Below are 24,634 nucleotides of genomic sequence, written 5' to 3' on the forward strand. Positions count from 1 at the left end.
AATCCAGTATTATCTCCATTTGACTTTGACTTAAATTCAGCTTTCCCAGATTTCTACAGTCCTGGAGTATGCTCAACAGTTGCGAGTCCAGTGAATAAGTCCTTATACTACTCTCATACATAGATACCCTTTTCTCTCTGTATTCCTATGGCACATTTCTTTTCTTTTCTTATGCCATTCTGCATATCTTTTAAAATATAATCTATTGTGTACATGAAACATACTGTTCAAATTTATAAGACATTTTTCAATCTTTCCCTGTTAGAATCCCTATAAGATGTCTAACTTCATATAGTCTAAGACACACTTTTTTTTCATCATTCCTTCCCTATTATCTCAGTTGTCACTTTTATTTGTCATTTGCCCTTTCTCAAGCTAAAAGAGGACAGCCCATCTGGGACTTCCTTAGAAGTCAATGAAATGAGTCTTCCACACCATAGGCAGCAGACTATCACCCATACTGCACAGCAAGGTAAAATGCAAAAGAATAATAATTTCTAAAAAATCTTAAAATTATGCACTATATACAACTAGAAAAGAACACAGATAAGATAGGATACCTGGAAAATCCCAAAGAATCAAACAATCAAAGAAATCAGTGAAGTAGCAGAATACAAAATTAACAAATAGCTTTTATATACACAAACATTAAATAGTTAGAGGAAATGAGGGTAGATAGTATAAATAGAGAAAAGTTAAAATTTAGGAATAAATTTAACAAAAAATGTGCAAAACACCTAAGAGGAAAATTTTCAAGCAATCCTGAAAGAGATTTAAGAATACATAAACTAATAGAACAACATCCCCTATTATTGGATAAGATGACTGAACATTATACAAATATTGGTTTCCCTAAGTTAATGTACAAATTCCATGCAATCACAATAAAATACCAATAAGCGATTTTATGAAAGCAGACAAACTGGTACTAAAGTTCAGATAGAAAAACAAATATACAATAACATGTAAAAAAACAAAAACAAAAAACATGGGGAAAAAAACCCACAGAGGAATACTACCTCCTCAGACATTAAAACACACTAAAATCTCTATAATTAAAATCATGAAGTACTAGTGCATGGACAGACAGACCAGTAGAATACAGAAATTCTAGAATTAAACCCATGTACAGATGGAAAGTTAGGTATATGACAAAGGTGGCGTTTCAAATCACTAGAGTAAAGATAAACTTTCTAATAAATGATGCTGGAACAATTACGTGGTCATTTGGGAAAATAAAATCAGATCCATGTCTCACAATACAAAAGAATAAACTCCAAATAAATTGGGAGGAGAAAAATAAAACCATGCAAGTACTAGAAGAATTTGTGAGAGAATTCTTCCTTAACTCTGAGTATGAAAAGGCTTTCCAACCATTACTCAAAATACAGAGGCAGTAAAAGATTGAACAATTTGACTACACAAAAATTAAAAAATGAAAACATTGTATGACACAATAAAGTCAAAAGACAACTGACCAACTGGGAGAAATATTCACAACATATGCCATAGACAAAGGGTTAGTTACACGCATATGTAAGAATTTCTAAAAATTAAGGTACAAAGGAACAAAAACCCTAGCGAAGAATGGAGTAAGGACAGGAATAAATTCACAAAAGAGAGATAATGCCTATCTAACATACCGGAAAATGTTAAAACTCTTAATTAGAAAAGCGCAAACTGAAACAACACTGAAATACCATTTCTCACCTATCACATTGGCACAAATTTTAAAACATGACAACAAATTCTGTTGGCAAAATTGTGGAGAAACGGGCATACTCCTACTTGGTTGGTGGGAATGTAAATTAGAACAATCTTACTAAAGAAAAATTTGGCTATATCAAGGCAACTCTTGCCTTTTTAAACCTAGCAGTCTCCTTCCAGGAATATACACTGAAAATACACCAATAATATAAAAATACATATGGACAAGGTTATTCATTGAAGCACTGTTTGTAATTGCAAAAATATTGGGAATGACATGCATCCCAACATATGGAAAGCTAGTGAGACTAAGTAAGTTTTTAAAATTTTATTAGATTTGGATTTATATCCATATGTGGTTAGCGGCTACCATTTTGAATAGCACAGCTTGAGAGGTACTTTTCAATTTCTGAGGACCGTAGACCAAGAGGAAGCGCACAGAAAATTGCAGCCAAAAGTTTAAGGGGGTAAGTATGCCCTCCACAAACATATCTTGCTAGGACAGGAGTCCAGGACCTGCCAAGGAGAGAGCCCTAGTTATCACCTGATACTTCTGATACTTTCTGGAGGACTACACCCTAGGAATAAGGGAGAACTGGAAATAGGAGAGTCTTTTTGAAACTTGAAACCGCTCAATCCCTGATCAGATGACAGTGACTTCACTACTCAGAGAATAAAATGGCAAAGAGAGTGGAGATTATTTGCCACATGGGTAACTGGCAAAGGATAATTTCCATATCACAGTACTGCAAATTAAACCACAAGGAGATGCTACTATGTACACAGCAGAATCAGTAAAATTTTTTTAAAAACCCTCAATGGCAATTATACAGGTGTTCTCTTTAGAAAAATGTCTAGCCTTATACATTATTTGTAGTTTTCTGTATTTATGCCATATTAGTTTTCTATGCTGACATAATAAATTACCACAAACTTGGTGACCTAACACAAATTTATCCTCTTACAGTTCTGTAGGTCAGAAACCAAAATGGACCTGACTGAGCTAAAATTCAGTTGTCAGCAAGTAAATGTGTTCCTTCAGATCTTCTAGGAGAGAACCCACTTCCTTACCTTTTCCAGCTTCTAGAGGGTGCCCACACTACTTGTCTCATGGCCCCTTTCTCTATCTTCAAAGACAGCAACAATCTGACAATTCTATAGCATCCTGACCACAGCCGGAAAGATTTGCTACCTTTAAGGACTGGATCCACCTGGATAATTCAGGATAGCTTTGCCATCTAAAAGCCCTTAGTTTAATCCAACCTGCAAAGCCCCTTTTGCCAGGTAAGGTAACATCTTCATAGGTTCAGGAATTAGGACATGGACATTTTGGGAGGCGATTATGCTACCTACCACATGTGCTATACTTCAGAATAAAAATATAATAAAGTAATACGCATACTTGACTATTCAAAGTCTGGTTAAGATTATCGTCATCCAACACCTGAACAATTCAGATCCTCTGGTCATTTTAACTCTGATACTAAAACTCCCTTCTTACTATTGTTCACCTTGCTTTTAATACTTCCCATACTTTTTCATTATCATTAATTTAATACTGAATGCTTTATGTTTTTCTCATATTTACTGTTTCCTAAGTATGATTTTTTTCCCCACTCTTCATCATTCCCTCTTATATCTCACTACTTTCTTTTTGTATATAATTTCCTTCTTCATGAAGTACATCCTTGAATAATTCTTTCAGGATGGGTGTGTAAATGATAAACTCTCTCAGTTTTCATTTATCTTTAAAAAGTCTTTTTTACATTCACATTTGAATGATAGTGTCTCTAAGTAAAATATCCTGGGTTAGAAATGCAGTATACTATGTGGCTTAAAGGTTTTGAAGTCATACTACTTAGGCTTAAATCCCTAATGCATCAGTAAATAAGAAACATATAATGTGTGCAAGCTAATTAACTACTCTCCTTTCTCTCAATCTATAAAATGCGAACAATGATAGCTATATAGTCATAAAAATTAAATGAGTTAATACACGTGAAATATTTAAAACATAACTACCAAAGAAAACGCATTAAGTAGCCAGGCACTGTGGCTCATGCTTGTAATCCTAGTGCTTTGGGAGGCTGAGCTGGGAGGACTGCTTGAGGCCAGGAGTTCCAGAGACCAGCCTAGGCAACGTAGCAAGACACCATCCCTACAAAAAGTTTTTTTAAAAGCATCAAGTAAATGCTGGCTATCATTAACTATTAGGTTGACTTAAATATCAAGGTTAATTTTCCTTGACATTTAACACACATATATTATTTCATTGTCTTCTGGTATCCATTGTTCTTAAGAAGTCTGCTTTCAGATTTACGGGTTTCTTTTGACTGTAACTTTTGTTTAATCCCAGGCCACTTTTAAGATTCTCTCTGTGCCCGTGTTATCCTTAAATTCTATTAGAGTGCATCTAAATATAGGCTGAACTGTATTTCACTTATCCTCCTCAAGATCTGAATGTACCTCATATCCTTCACTGATTTTGGGAAAGTCCCACATTGAATACTGCCTGCTTATTGTCATCTCTAGTCTCTCTTCCTGGAATGCTTATTACTCTTATGTCAGATCTGCTCTCTCTATCCTCGATGTCTTTTAACCCTGTATATTTTTCATTTCTTCACCTTCATGTGTAACAATCCAGAAAATTTCTTAAATTATCTTCAAGATTTCAATTCTGTCTTAAATTGTAGCCAAAATTCTTTTGAATCCATCCATTTAATGTTTTGCTTTTATTACTACAGTTTCAAATCTAGAAGTTCTACGTGCTTCTTTTTCAAATCTTACTTTTCTTTTTTCACAATTTCTCCTTCCTATCTCATCTTTATTTCTTTCTCATATCCCAAATATTTAAAATATTCATTTTATAGCCTGCATCTGATCATCTATTACCAGAAGGGAAGGGGAACAAGGCCTGCCACTGAGTTTTGCTCAAAGTTTAGTTTCCCTTTGTGTTTTACAAAGTTGGATTGTAACCTCATCTTCATCAAAGCTTTATCTATAAGAATCTTGTACAATCTAGATTAAAGTGAGTCCTTCAGAGAGGTTTTGCTTTTGCTACTACCGAGCAAACTAGGTATCACCAGCCCATGTCCAGTTTTATCACAGGTCACAGAGGAGTACTAATTGAAAGCACAAATTCATGTTAGGCAAGCCTGTTGTTTGACTGCTCAGAAAGAAACTCCCTGCCCCCACATTCCCCACTCCCCTCAAATCCAGAATACATACCCAGGGAGTCATGCTCCTCTGCTACCTTCATGTGCCAATGGATAAGCAGTTTCCTACTCTACATTATTGACAATGCATCTTTTAAAGAGCCATGGCATTACATACAAGTCTTATTTCTTCTTTTTCTTTTATTTTCTGCATGACAAAAAAATCTTTAATTTTAAATGAGTATCAGTATACCAAGTAATAACATGTAGAAAGTTTGTGAATTCTATCATCTGGTGATTTTGATTAAGAGAAACTAAATGTAGCCCAAACAATTCACAAGTATTCATTATTCTAACCGTTAGCAAGAATAAACTACTTTAAGGCTTGCTGCAACTTCTCACAGGTTCAAGTAACTATTTAATACTTTTTCATAAAGCCCATGACCTTCAAGAAAGTGTTAGGGCAAAAAAAAAATTATTTCATCCCTTTTATTCTTCAAAGAAGTGGATTTCTTTTTACTAGATCTAAGAAAGAAAAAGTCAACACTGATACATGTGTACTTGACTAAAAGGCATAGGAAAACAGACAACATGTGCTCATTAAATTTCTAACAAATATAAGGGAAAAAGATAAAATCTTTGCATAAGTTCTAAGTCTGTACAAAGAAGCCAGATTTGCTACTCTCAAAAAATTAAAACACCTACTGTATAATATACAGAAATAATTTAATGCCTTTTCACAAGAACATAACTTGAGCTTTGCTAAAGCTTCATATTCCATGGGGGCATCTAAAATGCCAGTCCATGAAACAGGTGCTCCTTTCTTCTGGAAGTTTCCATGGATTTCTAGCCAATATGGCAAAGGTTGTCCAAGACTTCATAGTTCTGCTAGAAGTAGGTCTGGGAGATGGGCATCTTCTCATGGGTCTCCTGCAGTTCCATGGTATCCCCGTGCTGCAGCTTCCTTGGCCTTGAACACTTTCTCCCTCTGCGGGCAGTACTGTTCAATTTCAGCCTGAGCTATGGCACCGGCCTGCTTCCTCCTCCTGTTCTTTTGCTTGGTACCCCTCCTCAGTGGATGACTTCTCAGCCTATAGCAGCTGCTGGGGCCAACCAACTGGCCATGGCTGTGGTGACTCTGAAGCTGAGGCAAGAGCCCTAAATCAGCTCCAGGGTCAGCTGACCAGATCACTCATGATCTACCAGAAGTCTGACTTCTGACTCATCATTTTAAAGACTTCACCTTCTATCCCAAGACAGGTATTAAAATTCACTCCTCTACAGGTTTCAAGACCACAATCCCCATCCCAAGTAGCCACTCCCTCCTTCTAATGAGTATTTCTCTAACTTCTACCTCTCTCTTCACTTTTGCCTGGTACAAATTTCCCTTGTTCTCCTAAAAGTTCAACTATGCAGGTAAGCAGATTTTTAAAAATTAACATTTTAATGAGTACTTCTAAATATTTTAATGGTAAGATTTTTAGAATTTCTAGTCAATGATATTGCCAGCTACAAAAATTTATATTCATCTTTATGTTTTTTGAGTTTTCTAAATATTCTACAGTAAGCATTAAATTAGAAAAGGTCATTTTCAAACTAAAATCGCTCACTGACATATGTAATCAGAAGTGAACAAAAAAGATGGCACCTAACAAAGCTATGATACCTAGTGAAGTCCTATTTGTTAAAAGAAGAGTGGACATTTAAGACAGTTGTTCCCAGTTTTCCATCAAAATCACGGAATAAATTGTCAAACGCATACTCCAGGATGCTTCCGCTAATTTCTAATCCATTATATCTGGATTGAGCACAGAAAATGCTAAGAAAAAATGCACATGGTTGTGAGGCACAGATACACTCAAAAATTACTAGTTTAGAAGTCAGAACAATATGAGAAGGCAGAAGCTTTTGTCCCCCAGTTACCCCTATCTAGGACTAGCCCAAGTTTCTTCCCAAGTTTCACTTTCTAAGGAGGAATCCAAGCAAAGAATAATGGCTTAAAATCAGAAAGGAGTGCTTTAAGATACTATTTTTAAAAAGAGGAAGGTTTGAGGCGTATGAGATGGCTTCAAAGACAAATGTGGCAGCCAAGCGTAGTGGTAGCACTGCGCTAAGTCTCAAGATCCATTTCTTTATCATTATGACTCTGGTCAACTTCATTATCATTCCCAAGTATTTGCTCCTCTCTTCCTTTGAGAGGATTATTCTTCCCTGCCCCATTCACATCAAGCTTGCCCATGAGACGTTCTTTGACCTGTGAAATGTGAAGAAGTAACCTAAGCCACATTTGGACTGAAGTTTTGTGAGCCACTGTGTGGTTCTACTTTGTTCTTTTTCCTGTGCCACAAAACAGGAAAGGGGACTGTTCTTTCTTCCTGAGTCCCCAGATGAATAAGACATGAGACAAAGCAGAGGCCAACCACAGCTGACATGACACTTGTGAGAAATAACTGTTCGCAGTTGTAAGCTACTAAGATATAGATGTCACTTGTTAATGTAGCATAACTTAGTCTATCCTATCTGATATAGAAATAACTGCACTTATTACATTACTAAAAATACTTTGTGCATGATTCATGGAAGCTCTGAGGTGCATTCTTTTTGTAAATAATCAAGTAAAACACAAACAAGGCTGCCCGCACAATTTTAGTAAAGCAAACAAATGTAATCAAGTGATACAAAGCATCATAATAAAATCCAGTGTGAAATTTGTAAGAATCACAACAGAGGCCGGGTGCGGTGGCTCACGCTTGTAATCCCAGCACTTTGGGAGGCCGAGGCGGGCGGATCACAAGGTCAGGAGATCGAGACCACGGTGAAACCCCGTCTCCACTAAAAATACAAAAAATTAGCTGGGCGTGGTGGTGGGCGCCTGTAGTCCCAGCTACTCGGAGAGGCTGAGGCAGGAGAATGGCGTGAATCCGGGAGGCGGAGCTTGCAGTGAGCTGAGATCGTGCCACTGCACTCCAGCCTGGGCGACAGAGTGAGACTCCGTCTCAAAAAAAAAAAAAAAAAAAAAAGAATCACAATAGAAGTCACTGTGTCAAACCCTGGCAAATGGAGCTGGGGAGAGCCATGAAGGAGGGGCTCTTACACATCATTTGCCTAATAATAGGTAACTATCACAAAAAATTTTTCCAAACCACAGCTGACTACACAAATCACACAAGGAGAGCTAATTACTTCTACTTAAACACTTGCCTATTTCAAAAACTATCTCAAGCCCAATCCAAAACTACAAGAGCCTAACCGTAACTCCAAGATTACAAAGCCCTATCTTACAACTGACGCTTGCCAGTCAGACTCACCAGCTCTTGTAAGACACTGCCAGCACCAGTAAGATTTCTTTTCAAAACAACTTGCATAACCTCCTCTTTCCCCAGTAAACCCTAACCTATTCCTTTATTCTCCACACATACTGGAAGCTACTTTGGTCTGTATGTATGTCTTGAATTGCAGTCCTACTTCTTGAATATTGCTCCCAAATAAAATATTTTCATTTAGAGATTTGTCTTGCTATATTTTTTATATTGACACCAGTTTCAATCATTCATTTATTTATTCACTTCCCTGCCAAAATTTGCTGACAATTGCTCTCTACTAGGCACCGTGCAATTCCCTGGTAATAAGGAGATAAATAAGATCTAGAAGATATATACAGAAAGCAAAGGGAGAGAGAGAGAAACATGTAAGCAAATAAATACAGCACAGTATGATAAGAGCTATAATAGAGACAGAGTACGAAGACAGAGAAGTCACAGAAGGTTGCATAGCAGAGAGAATCTTAGCAGGACCTTGAAGGATAGGGAGGTATTTGTTAAGTGAAGGAAACGGGATCACTACTCCAAACAAAGGAAACAGTCTGTAACACACGGAGGGCCATGAGTGAATCAGACAGGGGAGGAGTTAAGAAGTTCCATGTGAGTATCCTAGTGCATGCATGGAGCGAAATAAAGCTAAAGCAGACAGGAAGCAGACAGCAAAGAATCTTCCAAGCCACTCTAGAGAACCCAACATTTACCTGTCAGCAATGGTCAGTCACTGAAAACTTTCCACAGCTCATGACATGATCACATGTATGTTGTAGGAAGACAACACTGAGAGAAATACAGAAGCTGGGTTGGAAAGGAAGAGCCCAACAACATCACTGTTCTCTGCTTTGAGATTCACATGTTTTAACAAAGGCAAATGGCTGTATGTTTTATTCAAAAGGCACACGCTAAATTGCCAAGTAAAAACAACAAAAAGCTGACTATATACAAAAGATTTATGGAAGTATAACACACAGGATTACTGGAAAGAATTTAAAGTCACTTCTTTCTTCCTCATAAAACATTCATATTCAGTCCATCTTGCTTCTCACAAAGTATTCTGCTGCCACAAGAAACCCACCCCGACCTCGCCACCCCAAACTTAAAATCGGAATACTAAGAGCAAACTGCTTATGAGAAGATAGAAAATTTTAAATAGCCAATGAACAGATATATTTCTGAAAGACCACCCTTTCAGAAACCAAAACATAGATTAACTAAGCAATGTTTTCCTTTCTATTTTGATTATACTGGTCCATAACCATGTATCTTACCAGACATCACTAATGAAGGCCGGTGCAAGGAAATAGTCCCAGCCAGAATTTAGAATTGGAACGAGCCCTACATGGGGCTTCCACTTGAACCCCAATCTAATGTTTTGAACCTCACTACAAAGTCAGCGCCTTCTGTGGCTCTGCCAACTTGCTTGCATACCCTCCAACGGAAAGGGAGACATTATCTCTTGAAACAGGATATTTGATCGATGGCTAAATTTTTAGGTTTCTGATATTGCCAAAGTATACTACACTTAACAAAATGACTATACTACCAGGAAATATGAACAATCATTTGTACCCTTTAGAAATACAAAGCTACACATATAGTAATTGTAAGCAAATATAAGAATTATTAAGAATAATTACAAAATGTTGGCTGTGCGCAGTGGCTCACGCCTGTAATCCCAGAACTTTGGGAGGCCGAGGCAGGCGGATCACCTGAGGTCAGGAGTTCAAGACCAGCCTGGCCAACATGGTGAAACCCTGTCTCTACTAAAAATACAAAAATTTGCCAGGCATGGTGGCACACACCTGTAATCCCAGCTACTCGGAAGGCTGAGGCAGGAGAACTGCTTGAGCCCGGAAGACGGAGGTTGCAGTGAGCCAAGATCATGCCACTGCACTCCAGCCTGGCCAACAGAGTGAGACTCTGTCTTAAAAAAAGAAAAAAAGAATAATTACAAGATGTCTTATGAGAACTTAAGAATTTGCATAAATACTGTGAAGGTCCTCGAGGGCAGAAACCTCTTTTCCTGTTTGTGGTAGGAAAAAGTGTACTGGTTAAGGACACAGTTGTGGAATTACAATATATGTTTTAATCCTGGTTTCTCTACTTACTGTGTAACCCTGGGCAATTACCCTATTCACTTTATATCACAATTTTCATTTCTTGTAACATTAAGATAATAAAAGTATCTATGCCATAGGATTGTTATAAGGATTAAATGAGGTAACACTGGGAAAGTCATGTATAGAAGAATTCAATACTTGCCAACTATTAGTCTTCTTGGTATTGCCAGCTTCTTAAATATAGTAGATGGCAAACAAACTTTGGAATGAAATCAATCAAAATAAACATAATTTTACAAACTTTTGACTATGCTGTTAAAACTTTTTAAACAATAAAATGACAATCATTTTTCTGTTTAAAGGGAAATTATCTGCAAAGCCTACCATAAAAATTGTATAAATAAAACCTAATACTCTAGGGGAAAAAGTGCACAGAATTTTAAGAAGTTAGTTTCTACTTACATCTGGTTTGGAATGCTGAAATATCTTCAGGGGAAATTTTAAGTCCCCTTTAGCTAAAGTTACTAAATATTCTTTTAATAGCTCATTAGCCACACCAGGTGACTGTTTCTCACAACGATGAAGAAAGGGAACCATCCACTGGTAGGCACTTGTCACATATTTGTCCTCAGAACACTGAAAGTACAATCAAGCAAAACAGACAAACAAGAATGAAGTTAAACTAAATGCCTTATTATATTAGACAGCAAGTTCTAAAGCTTACAGGTCCTCAGACTGATGTTAAACAGTGCAAATCCAACACTCTAAAACACACAGTCCAGTTCACCACTCACATGTGGATTGACAGGTAGCAGGCAAATGAATCACCTGCTACTGGGGCTAGTAGAGCTGACAGCAACAATATCACTATGGCTCATCTCTTTACATCATAAGCAATATGGGGTCCCAAGGAGCCTAAGCTCAGCTCTAGATAACCAACATGCTGCTATTACAACTCAGTCATGAGGTCGTCCAGAGCAAAGAGAAGGCATATGCAAAAAGAGAGACAGAGAGAGAGAGAGAGAGTATAAAAAGAGGCAGAGACAGACAGAAAAGGAGACCTTAGACCAACAAAGAGTGAACAAAGAGTGAACGAAAAAAGTAGAAAGACAGAGATATACAAACAAGCACAGGTTCTAAAATAGGGGCCACTAAAAAATAGGGTTTCATCTATAAAAGTCAGGAATCTCTCCCTTCTTTTTCCTCTTCCTCTTTGTTTTGCCCCTTTACAACCACCTTTACAAAATTCCAAATGACAGAGATAGTTTTACTCATTATCCCTAAAATTACACAATCATTTCTCTTAATTATCCCCCAAAAGATACACCTAAAGCTCTTAAGAGGAGTCAACATATAACACAAATTAATTTTAATTAGGTAGATTATCAGGAAAAGAAACTAATGAGATAACAGGAAAGTAAAGACAGAGGGAGAGACAAAACGAAGATAAGCCGGGTGAGGTGGCTCACGCCTATCATCCCAGCACTTTGGGAGGCCTAGGCAGGTGGATCGCCTGAGGTCAGGAGTTCAAGACCAGTGCCTGGCCAACATGGTGAAACCCCATCTCTATTAAAAATGCAAAAATTAGCCTGGTGTGGTAGCAGGCACCTGTAATCCCAGCTACTCAGGAAGCTGAGGCAGGAGAATCGCTTGAACCCAGGAGACGGAGGTTACAGTGGGCCAAGATCGTGCCACTGCACTCCAGCCTGGGCCACAGAGTGAGACTCCATCTGAAAAAAGAAAAAAAAAAAAAAAAGGAAGATAAATATAAGATGGCGGGAAATGTGGAAGAGAAGGAGAAAAAAAGAGTCCAGGGAGCAAAAAGAACCTATCATGCAGTTGTGACTCTGCCCCTTCTTCTGGACCATTCAACCTAAGCTGCCAATGAGCAAAAGACTAGAAAGAGTGTTGGCAGCTACCACCTCCACAGCACCATCCTTCTTGCCTGTTGACTCAGTGGCCGGAGTACAAATAAGGTTCTAATTTTGAGGATAAAGCACAGAATGATCTAAGAATCACTGGGAAAATTCTCTTAAACACACTAACCCTGAAGCCAAGATGTTTTCTTCAAACAACCACCCGGTCCTCTTAACCCTGATACTTTTTTCCAGTCCTTGAAATATATAAGTAATTGGGAATTTTAACAAAGTGAAAGGTTAAACACAGGATTACTAGAATCACTAGCTAGTTTAGAAATACACCTAACTAGAAGGGAAAAAAAAAGCTATACGGATGGGTCTGAGTAAAGGGCAAGCAAGGTATAAACACAAACAAAATAGTTTTATATGTGCTCAGTAAGTTATGCATAATATTTTACTGTGAAAAAAGTCAATCTTTATTTACTGACTTCTCAGGTCTGTAGAACATTTCATATTTGGCTTGAGACACATATGTATCAAAGCGCATAGAAAATGCTTTAAAATATTTAAAAAGGAAGTTAAAATAAAACCTACACTATTCATCAGTAATCTCAGTTTTTCAATGTCTTTCATCTGCTGGAGTTCTTTCAGGGTTAGAGTTACGTCACACCTGGTTTCATAAACCAATGTTTCCAGAGTAACCAAATTATCACAGAGAACCAGCAAACCAGGAATATTCCGCTCCATCCCAAGTCGAATAAGTGACAATGCACAGTCCACCTAAAATTGAAAAACAACAATAAGTTCCTGAGTATCATATATTTCTCATCCATTCTAAAGTAAAAGTCTCCAGTACGGAATCTAATTCTTATAATCATTTTTTATAAAATTGCATTACCAGTAACATATGTTTTTTATTTACTGCAAAAACATCAGAGTCCTTCATCAAATACATCAGCATCAAACTGTTTCAAAGAAATCAAACAATCAGCAAGAAATACGGAAGATAAGAGAAAGACAACCAGCCTATTATAAATTTGTAGAGCATTACAGTTCACAATGTGGCTTTACATATTTCTTTTAATTCTCACAACATTATATTTACATAACAAGTAGAGAAAAAACACATACCTACTAATGATAATGTCAAAATAACCTTATTTTTACTATTACCACTCTGCTTCCAAAAAGAATGTTTGTTTTGAAGGTTTTACTTTTATATTCCTGTTTAGTATCTATCCTTTCACACTGCCTCCCATATAAAAGTCATTCAATAAATATTTGCTGAATAACTATGGTACAAACACTTTCTTAGTCTCAATTCAAATATTTAGCCTTCAAAAGACAAAAACACAGAATGATATTCCTGAAGATGCTCAGGAAACAGCCATTTGACCGCTATTTCCTGGTCAAATTTATGAACTGATACATTCTCCGAGTGATAGAGAAATGATCTAGTGTAGTCTAAGGCCATTCTCTCTCACACTACTTCTTACTCTCCTATTCCCAATTATTTATGAGGACCTACTATGAGCTAAGCACCATTCACCATTTGTGTTAGGAATACAAAACTGAGTAAGATGAGGTCTCTTCCTTCAAAGATCTCTCAGCCTTGTAAGAAAAGACAACCACAATGACCGAAGCAGAGTGCAGTGAGTGCTGTGTATGATGCGGCTCCCACAGAAGACAGCACTTAGCCAGCCTGAGAGGGACCCAGAGGAGGGAACACTTAGCATGGACTCTAAAGAATCAAGGGGTATTTGTGAGGTGAGGAAGGAAAATTATGGGAAGGAAAGCAGCATGGAATGCAGAGATGCATGGTGAGTTGTGAAAGTACAATTCCACGTGACTGAAAAGAAGGTGTGAAGGGAAGCAATGAGAAAGACGGCTAGAATAGGAGGGACGGGCCGGATCGTGAATGCTGTGTGTCAAGCTAAGGAACACGCAGCTGATCAGGAAGGCAGAGGATTTCTGACAGACATGTCACAAATAGATCTATACTTTGGAAGGAATACTAAGTATTTACTGACTGATGAATGAAATGTACATGATGAACTGGAAACGGACTGGAGTAAACATAGGCAGGCTGCTCAGAAGAATTACGGTTACCAGTATTAGAGAAATTCTGACAGAAACACATTGATTCCCCATTCATTGACTGATTAGTTCACACACTTATTCACAGACAGTAAATACTTGTTGCATATTTCTAATATACTGGGCAAAAATATTAAGGGGCTAAACTATGACAGTGTTCCTGAAGACATACAAGAGAAAGAACATAACAGATAATTAAGCAGACAGAATTTGTGAAATTTGGTCAGAGCAGATGAGAAATTTGAGTAAAGAGGAGTCTAGAATGATTTCTCATCTAATCCACAGCAGAAATTCATATTCATGTATATATGTGTGTGTGTGTGTAGAAGAGTACATTTATCAAAAGTAAAAATTGTGTGTGTGTATGAGTGTGTGTGTGTGTGTGTGTGTTAGAGGCAAGGTCTTCCTATACTGCTCAGGTTAGAGTGGAGTGGGCTATTCACAAGGGCAGTCATAGCACATTACAGCCTTGAACTCCTGGGCTCTAGTGATCTTCCCACCTCCACAACCGAGTAGGTGGGACTAAAGGCACATGCCACCATGCCATGCCTGGCTTTTAATTCCATATTGACCATGTTGCTTCTGAGGTGGCCATGAGACATCTTGATACAGATGCCCAATAGTAGGTCCAAGAAGAAGAAAACAAACTCTGTGCCAAAGTACATGTACTTGGTTGACGATGATTTTTTTTTTTTTTTTTTTTTTAAGATGGAGTCTCACTCTGTCGCCCAGGCTGGAGTGCAGTGGTGCGATCTTGGCTCACGGCAAGCTCTGCCTCCTGGGTTCACGCCATTCTCCTGCCTCAGCCTCCCGAGTAGCTGGGACTACAGGCGTCTACCACCACGCCCGGCTAATTTTTTTGTATTTTTAGTAGAGACGGGGTTTCACCATGTTAGCCAGGATGGTCTCGATCTCCTGACCTCATGATCCGCCCTCCTCGGCCTCCCAAAGTGCTAGGATTACAGGCATGAGGCACCTCGCCCAGCCACTGATGATATTTGAGAATTGTCAGCACAAACATCATAGAACAGTATTTGGGGAGAGGGATCTAAATGGTTCACAACTGCAGACTCTCCTCTAGTAATAACAGTAGCACGCTGGCCAATAGGAATAATTAAGGGACAGGCCAAAGAACATGAGCCCTAGGAGAAGAGTACAATGAATGGTTAAGATAATGACAAGAAACACCTTAAATAATATCACAGAAGCCGAAGAAGAATTACAAGAAAGAAGCAGTGAATAATGTCAAAAAGCAACGATGTTAAACTACAAATGAAGGGAATGTGACATTAAGAGGTAGACTGAGATGGGCTGTCAGCCTTACCGAGTGCAGTCTCAGAAGGGTGGTGGGAGTCGCCAGGCTCTGGGAAACTGAGGAGTAAACAAAAAGCAGAGTGGCTATTTCTGAGCTGAACTGAGATAGAAATAAAAAGCAAAGAAAGAAGCCAAGGAGAATATGGCTCTGTTTTTTTATTTATAAAATACAAGGGATGTGAATTTTATGCCCACAAAAAGGGGAGGGGCAGAGAGAGTAGACACAGTAAAGAAAGAGAGGTAAAAGATACAAGCCAGAAAAAACAGACGGCTTAGAAAGCCACACTAAGCAGGTGGGAATGTGGAATCTAGAGCAAGGTAAGGAAAGAAAGTGGCTCTGACCAAAAGAGGAGAGCCCTCTTCCTTGGGAAAAGCTGGAAGGAGCACGTGCAAATGGAATAGAGTTCTCAAATTTTCAAATAAAATACAAAGCCAAATCATGTTCTGAGAATGATGAGGGAAGTGGTGGGGTAAAAGGAGTAGAGGAGAAGGGGAAGAGGGGGCAGCAATGTAATGCCAAGAAAAAATGCCAGGCAATAATAAAGGCCCACTCACAACCCTTCAAAGACCTAAGGATGGACAAGTGAAGATGAAGCGAAAAAAGAAGAAATGCATTTTCAGTTGGAAAGAGTGGTCCAAGTAAATACAAAGGGGGAACAGTAGAGGGAGGTACAGTATGAGGCAAAATATGGGGGCTCTCGTGGCATTTCAACAGCACATGTTTTTTTACCTTAATGCCTAGCAGTAAAAACAAAGTTCAAGTCTGAAAGAATACATCTACCTCTATAGCAAGTTTTTTAAAAAAACAAAAACAGAAAAACCTCTATCTCAAACTAATTCTCACAAAGCATTAAGAAAACTTGATGCATAGAGCACAGTTTTGTGCAAGTGATAGTCTGAACACACAGTACATCAGCAATTTGTAATATACTAACCAATTTTGTGATCCAAACTAGTATTTTTAATATCAGCTTTGAATCTGTTGCCTTCCCAAATACTTACTAAAGTATAAGTGTTTTAAAATGAAATTACTGACACTTTAACTGCAAGTAGGCTCTAATGCAACTTACAGAATTCTATCATATACCCTAGGCCCTTGCCAGATAAAATTCACCACAATAAACATTTTCCTAAACCAACAAACAAGTTTTGCTAAAGGCACTAAGGAAAAAGAATTCTCACATCAATCAAATCTCTAAAAATGAAAAAGATAAAACTATGTCAGATATCACTTTGATCACAGCATAACCCACATGAAACATCAATACCTAGCATGAAGCCAAAAAAAAAAAGCCTCTAAGTGTTTTAAAATAAATGAAAGAATGAGAAAAAGAATACAAGCCAACTGAAGTCCTCCAAAATCACCTTACTTTCTTTATAATTATCCCTTATTACTCAAAAAGAGAATTCAAGATGTCCAGGTGTTATTGCTAGGTTATTTACAAATTTAAGTTCCAGAAAGCTCTGTAGGTTTTTCCTTTAATACACTTTATTTTTTAGAGCAGTTTCAGGTTTGCCATAAAATTGAGCTGAAAGTACAATTTCCATATATCTCCTGCCCCATCCTCCAACCACACAACCTCTCCCACTGTCAACATCCCCCACCAGGCCCATGAACCTGCACTGACACATCATCATCACCCAAAGTCCACGGTTTACATTCAGATTCACTTAGTGCTGTACATCCCAAGAGTTTTGACAATTGCATAATGACACATATCCACCATTATGGTATCCAGTGAAGAATAGTTTCACTGCCCTCAAACTCCTCTGTGCTCTGTCCATTCATTCCTCCATCTCCCTTAGCCCCTTGTAAGCCCTGATCTTTTCACTGACTCCATAGTTTTGGCTTTCCCAAAAAGTCACATGGTTGGAATCATACAGTATGCAGCCTTTTCAGATTAGCTTCCTTCACTAAGTAACAGGCATTTCAGGTTCCTCCATGTCTTCCATGGTTTGATAGTTTATTTCTTTTTAGAGCTGAGTAAATATTCCATTTTGGGGGCACCACAGTTTATCTGTTCATCTACTGAAGGACATCTTGGTTCTTCAATGCTAACAAATGTATTGCTCAAATGCAGGACGTTACTAATAACTTGCGGGTGGGGGGAGCAATGTGGGACTCTGTATTTCCTATCCAATTTTTCTGCAAACCTGAAATTCCTCTAAAAAATAAAGTCTATAAATAAATAACAAAATAGTTGATTGTAAAAAAAAAAAAAAAAAAAACCCACAGCTTACTTTGCATTCCATTGTGGCATTTTTTTCTGTTACTAATTTTTTGAAACTGAATAATGTTTGAAATTTGGGTTACAAAATATTTAAACACCAAAAATTGAGGAATCATTAATGATCTTTTAAAATTCATGATACTGATTGCCCAGCACTTTTTATTGACATGAGAAATTTTTTAATTCACATTCCTAGCTCAACTGACAAAACTACCCAGAAATAAGTTTTTTTTTAGTGTACATATAAATACACACACAAACACAGACACACTTTTCTCCTTATTCTCAAAGAGCTTTATCTAGAAGTTCAACTAGGAAACTACAAAAGGCTCAAACAAAACTTGTCTATCTAACAAAATCATTTTTCTTGTCAGCCAGAGATAACAGCAAAACACATATATTTGCAAAACTCCTATAAGTCATATGGTGCCACTAGAGTCTTAAAAAATGTCTAGGTGCATGTTACAACAACCTACGTGTAGTTGATTATTTATTTTTTTTACAGTTTTTTTAATACAGATTCTATTTTAAAAGACTATATAGGGACCCAGATTTTGTCTGGCTCTGCCACTGTATATCCCTGTGCAAGATGTTCATTCTTCTTTCTGTGAACTTTATCTATTTATAAAATACAGAATTAAAGTAACTGAACTAGCTTATTTCCAAAGATTCACTTCATTGTGTTATCTCTTCAGACTCTACACATTTTCAAAAGTGCATCTTCATAGACTAGGATGTCAATCACAAATGTTCTTGGCCATTACCCAGAGTTTAGTCTAGAATATTCCCAATAGCTCAGCAAATAATTCATCTTCAATGCTATGAATATTATAAATAGGAATTAGGTTAAGCAGAAATTCAAGAAATCTATCACGTGGAAACACACGGGCCATGCTAGATAAAGTAAGTAGAAATTCATTGTATTTATTTATTTAAAAAATTTTTTTTTTTTTTTTTTTTTTTTTTTTGAGACAGAGTCTCACTCTGTCGCCCAGGCTGTAGTGCAGTGGCGCAATCTCAGCTCACTGCAAGCTCCGCCTCCCGGGTTCACGCCATTCTCCTGCCTCAGCCTCTCCGAGTAGCTGGGACTACAGCCGCCCGCCACCACGCCCGGCTAATTTTTTGTATTTTTAGTAGAGACAGGGTTTCACTGTGGTCTCGATCTCCTGACCTCGTGATCCGCCCGCCTCAGCCTCCCAAAGTGCTGGGATTACAAGCGTGAGCCACCGCGCCCGGCTTATTTTTAAAATTTTTTAAAAACTTGTCATTGACTTGAAGCTCAACTAAGTAGAAATTTAAACAAAGGGGTATATATTACCTCCCATGGTACTGCTGCTCACCAGACCACCTAGATTCACCTTTCCTGTCAAATCAAAGGCTGATGGTAGTACAGGCAGTAAAAAGTGAAGACTGAACGTGGAAGAAAGAAATCATCATCTGCTAGCTAGAACCAACCCCACGGGAAAACCAAGGTACAGAAAAGGCAGGCAATAGGTCCGAGTCACAAAGTCTATTAGCTGAAGAGTCAAGATTAATATTCAGATACCCTAAGGTTCAGTATAATCCTCATCTCTCTCTTCCAGATCCTTCTCTAATGCAGCTATTTGGCATCTCTGTGAAAGTGTCTAAGAACTGAGAGAAATTAGGCATGAACTTCAGGAAAACCTTAGAAACAACTTCAAACAGGGTTCCTAAAAGGCAAAGTTATAATCAACTGCATTACTGCAATAAAACAGTGGATTAACCAAGAATTTGTATGTAGACACGATCTTTTAAACTATATGGTGCTAAGCCTATGAAAAATATATAGAAAACAAGGGACAGTATGTACCACATTTTGCAACTTAGGTTTTAACGTTACTTGTATGCACCTGCTCTGTAAGAATCCAAAACAAAAGCCACAAAATGTTCTAATGCACAGGATAACAAAGAAATAAATATTCAATTCATCTCTTGCAATTATATATATGATGCCTGCACTGCTGTCAGCCCCGACTCCGTGTACTGAATCCTAAGGATCCAAGGCAGTTCCACTAACATTACTGAGCAGCAGCTGCCATTTCCCCTCACCTGCCGGGCATAATGCTCTATTTCCTCTGCTCTGGTCTGATACCAGTCCACAACCTTCTCCACCGTAAGCTGGGTCGTCCTGAACCTTAGTAACTCAGGCTGTGCAGCATACAAGAATTCACTTTCATCATGGAGATTCGGCTCAACAACCATTCTGTGAAGCACAAAAGGACCAATTAATAACTGACTAGAATGTTGGAAAAACATATAATTTTGTGAGAGAAAGACAGGGACAGAGATGGGGAGAGAGTAAGAGACAGGGAGCATACATGTATGTGGTTTGTGTATCTTATCACATGCACACGCACCCTTACAAGATAAATGAGACTTTTTTGGATGCTTATTTTCCCCCCGTTTTCCTGATTTAAAAAATCAGAAGGCATAATACATCAAAACAGCTATGCCACAAATAAATCAAATAAGTATTAACAAAATCAAAAATCACCGAGGGAAGCTTTGACAAAATATACACAGCTGGGTGCTTACCACAGGCCCGCTCAATCAAAATCTCCTGTGCTGGCCAGCCAGGCCTAGTTTAGGAAAATATCCCGAGTGATTCCAATTTGAATTTGAATTAAGAAATCTTGTTTTCGATGTTCATAAAAATAAGAGGAAATACACCTTATTTATGTTGATAATATACCTCTACTAGGTGCCAGCAATTTAGTACTGTACTGACATTTGCACAGCACAGACTACTCTATACCATTCCCTATCAAATGTGAAAAAAAACAAACCACATCTTGGAGGAACATACACAGGGCTAACCTCGTGGGGACTGCAGATTATGAGGAGTTTTTAATGAGAATGATCATGGCCAATTGCCTTCCATGGTTAAGGACAAAAAAAATAGAAAGTAACAAATATCAGATGGGCATATGTAAAAATGCTATGTTCCATTAGGGATAGTCATTCATCTAAAGCAAGCTGGTAGTACATGACTGGTGCCACAATGGTTCTTCTTGTAAGGCAATGAGCTTTGGAGTCAGAATAGAATCAGACATACAATTCCATCACTGAAAGCTGTGAAACCTGCAAATTCCTTAACTACAACTAGTCTAAGATCTCCTTTATTCCTATTTATTCCTTTTATTCCTTTTATTTAAATGGGGAAAACACTATACAAGAATGTTGTGAAAATTCAAAATAACAGAGCACTGCCTGGCACAAAGGAAGTGCTTAATTTTATTTACTGTTATTTTTGTTAAAATTATTAGCAGAAACACAGCCTGTAAACATTGGGGCATTTTATCCACATGCCTTAGACAACCTACTTTGCTTATACCTGCCACTACAATAAAACCTCCCTATATATGGAATGGTCCTTCACTTACTAGTCTCACAGTGTTTTTAACATTCTTCCAGGGATTTTCCCCCAGCTCTGCCCACACGAAGCACATCACTCATTCCTCCTGGCATCTCTTACACCTGCTCTATTTTTGCAAGAAAAAGGGGCCAACAGTAACACTGAGTTCCTCTGATACCTCTTTCATTTCCACGTATTTATTTCCTCCTCAGCATTCTTTGATAGAACTGACCACTCCTCCTTTTGGAAATGCCCTTTTCCCCTCGTCAGTCTGCTGTCACGCCGTGAAGCATTCCTCCCTCTGGCTGCCCCTTCTCAGTCACCTTTGCTACAGCATCCTCCCTCCTCTCCCCAAGCATGAGTACCAGCAAGGACACAGGCTTGTTAGCCCAGCTCTCTTCTTGCTTTCCACTCTCCCCAGTCTCCCCTCAACTCTACACTATAAATAACCACAGACATTATAACAGCAACAGTATATTTTATAAACCTTTAGGTGTTTAACTTCATATCTGACTAGTGATTTTAGCTGATACAGAAATCTATAGCAAAAAATATTCTCCTCTAAAAGTTTCAAAGGATTGCTCCATTGTTTTCTAGTTTCTACTGTTTTTCCTAAGGTGCCTGACTGAGGTCATTCTGATTCCTAACTCCTTTTACGTAACATGCCTTTCTCTTCACAAGACTGTATCCCAAATATTCTGGAAGGTCATGGTGGTATGCTGTAATGTAATAGACACTTCTGAGGATGCATAATCTTCAATTCAAAGCAATAGGCTTGAATTGTTTCTTATTAATTTCCTCCCTATTACCCATGACATCTCTTTCATCTATAACTTGAATATCAGACTTGTTTTTTAAATAACTGCTCATTTTCTAGCTATGTATTTTTAACCTAATTTCTAGGAAAGCTTCTTGCTTTTATCTTCCAACTCTTCTAATTTTTATGTACCAACTATCACATTTTTAATGTCCTAAATTTCTCTTAATTCTGTTTCTATTTTATACAACGTTACTGATATTTCACAAATACAGTATCTTCTCTTATCACCAGGCAATATCAATGATAATTTTTAAAGTTTTCTTTGTGTATGTGGTATCACTTTCTTTCAGTTCCATTTTCCATACGTTTTGCCCTTCTTGTTCATTCGTTGTTCCTGCTGGCGTCTAGCCTCGGATGGCCAGGAAGCTCTCACAGGTGGCAGGGCCTGTTCGTTTGTTGGCTTCATTATGACCTTGTGGTGCACTAACTTTTGAGGGTCATATCTCAGTATCTAGAAACCTCTTTTCAGAGGTTACTCATTCTCCAGAAGAGAACTCTCTAAACTTCTACTTGGGGAATATGCCTGCATCTGGGAGCAGGGAGTGGGAAGGAAACCAGAGTTTGGACATTCAGATCATACATTTTCTAAATGCCCAGATTTTCAAACCAATTACTCAACTCCTCCTATGATGTGCCTAATATCCAGTAATCTGAAGGTTTTCTGGCTCAATTTAGAGGCCCTCTGCCTCAATGCACGAGTCAAAAAAAACACAAACCTCTTGTCTCACACGGAAAAAATAAAAATAAAAATAAAAAAAAAAGGAGGAGAGACAGTGAAGGAGTATTTACCCGACTTTGAGGAGTAGGCCATAAAGGGACTCCAACATTCCTCGGAAGAATTTTCAGCCCCACACCGACTCTCCCACCCCCCTTCTGCAGTACTGGATGCCTACACATTCTGAGGCTTCCCAAAGTTAAATCTGACAAGAATAAAAATTAAAACTGATCAAGAACAAAATTGCATACATACCATAATTACAACTATAAAAAAATTAATATCACTCTATGTGAAAGACTGAAAGGGAATAACACAAAATGAAAACAGTTGTTGTAATAAGCATCATTTTTTAACATAATTCCTTTGTAGCATTTCATTTTTCCATTAAAAAATTTTAACATAACTGAGTCAAAGGAGTTTTTTAAAACTTCACTCAAACTTTCTAAATTACGGAGTGTCATCAAGTAAGGTTTCATTGGTCAGACACCACTTTCACAGAGTCATCAGTTCACCCATCCCACAAAGAAACAAAGATGCCTCCTGCAGGCTCATACTGACCTGCAAGCCAACTCCTCGCACCAATCTTTAGCTCGGTGTTTATGTTCATGCCAAGGAATGATCACCAGGGAGTCACCGTTAAAACTTAAAAAAATAAGCATTTAAAATTCACATTACCTCAATGACTTAGCCACACAAGGAGTATAATGCAAATAACATCTCTATAACATTAATATCTAAGATTCATGCTTATAGTATTTTAAGTGGTACAGGATACACATTATATATATACTATGTAAATGGGAAATACCATATTGCTGAATCATAAAATGGCTCAAAAGGAAAAATTACAAATAAAAAATTTGGCAAGTAATTAAAGGATGGTATGGGTAAGTTTTCATTCACATATTCTAAAATACTCATCAAAAGCCTGCAGTACATGTTGTTAAAACCAACATAAATGGTCTTCTGCCCCAGCTTACAATCCAGAGCAGTGCTTTCAACAGAACTTCCTGTGATCACAGAAATGTTTTGCATCTGTGCTATCCAACCACCAGCTATGTAAATGCTTACTGGTTATAAGCACTTAAAATATGGTTACTGACATTAGGAAAGTGATTTTTAATTTAATTTTAATTAAGTTAAATTTAAATAGCCACATGTGGCCAGTGGCTACCATATTAGATAGCACAGACCTAGAGGACAGGTAATAGAGTAAAGGAATGATTCTACAGGCTCAAAAGTATCACTGAAAAACAACAGAAAGAAAATCTAGGCTTGGTATGGTGGCTTACACCTGTAATTCCAACACTTTAGGAAGCCAAGGAGAGAGGACTGCTTGAGCCCAGGAGTTCAAGACTAGCCTAGGCAACATAGTGGGACCTCATTTCTACAAAAAATTTAAAAATTATCCAGGTGTGGTGGTGGCACACCTGTCGTCCCAGTGTCCCAACCACTCAGAAAGCTGATGTAGGAGGATCGCTTGAGCCCTACTAAAAGGTTGAGACTGCAGTAAGCCATGATCAAGAAAGAAAATCTACAGGAGGCAAAGATAAGGCCTGACTGAATATAATATAAGAATAAATTCAGGCCGGGCGTGGTGGCTCACGCCTGTAATCCCAGCACTTTGGGAGGGTGAGGCGGGCAGATCACAAGGTCAGGAGATCGAGACCATCCTAGCTAACACAGTGAAACCCCGTTTCTACTAAAAATACAAAAAATTAGCCAGGCATGGAGGTGGCTGCCTCCCAGCTACTCGGGAGGTTGAGGCAGGAGAATGGCGTAAACCCGGGAAGCAGGGCTCGCAGTGAGCCAAGATCGCACCACTGCACTCCAGCCTAGGCAACAGACCGATACTCCGTCTCGAAAAAAAAAAAAAAAAAAAATAGAATAAATTTAAACGGAAAAGCAAGGTAAACACAGTATAGTAATAGAGCAGAGCAATGTTCCACAAATCAGGACACCTGAGAAACAGAAACAAAT

At 38.1% G+C, this 24,634-nt stretch overlaps 1 protein-coding gene across 1 annotated transcript in view; it reads right to left on the reverse strand.

Moving 5' to 3' along the window:
- Positions 1–24,634, reverse strand: part of NBAS (NBAS subunit of NRZ tethering complex) — a 388,298-nt gene that overhangs the window by 237,894 nt on the left and 125,770 nt on the right. The window contains exons 22-25 of the mRNA XM_030800558.1: positions 23,213–23,296; positions 19,811–19,964; positions 12,693–12,878; positions 10,702–10,875 (exon numbers count right to left, since the gene is read on the reverse strand). Of these exons, the coding sequence (XP_030656418.1) occupies positions 10,702–10,875; positions 12,693–12,878; positions 19,811–19,964; positions 23,213–23,296 (598 nt within the window). The remainder of the gene's footprint in view (positions 1–10,701; positions 10,876–12,692; positions 12,879–19,810; positions 19,965–23,212; positions 23,297–24,634) is intronic.

This window comes from Nomascus leucogenys, chromosome 19 (genome assembly GCF_006542625.1).
Source record: "Nomascus leucogenys isolate Asia chromosome 19, Asia_NLE_v1, whole genome shotgun sequence".
In the NCBI taxonomy this organism is placed as follows: Eukaryota; Metazoa; Chordata; class Mammalia; order Primates; family Hylobatidae; genus Nomascus; species Nomascus leucogenys.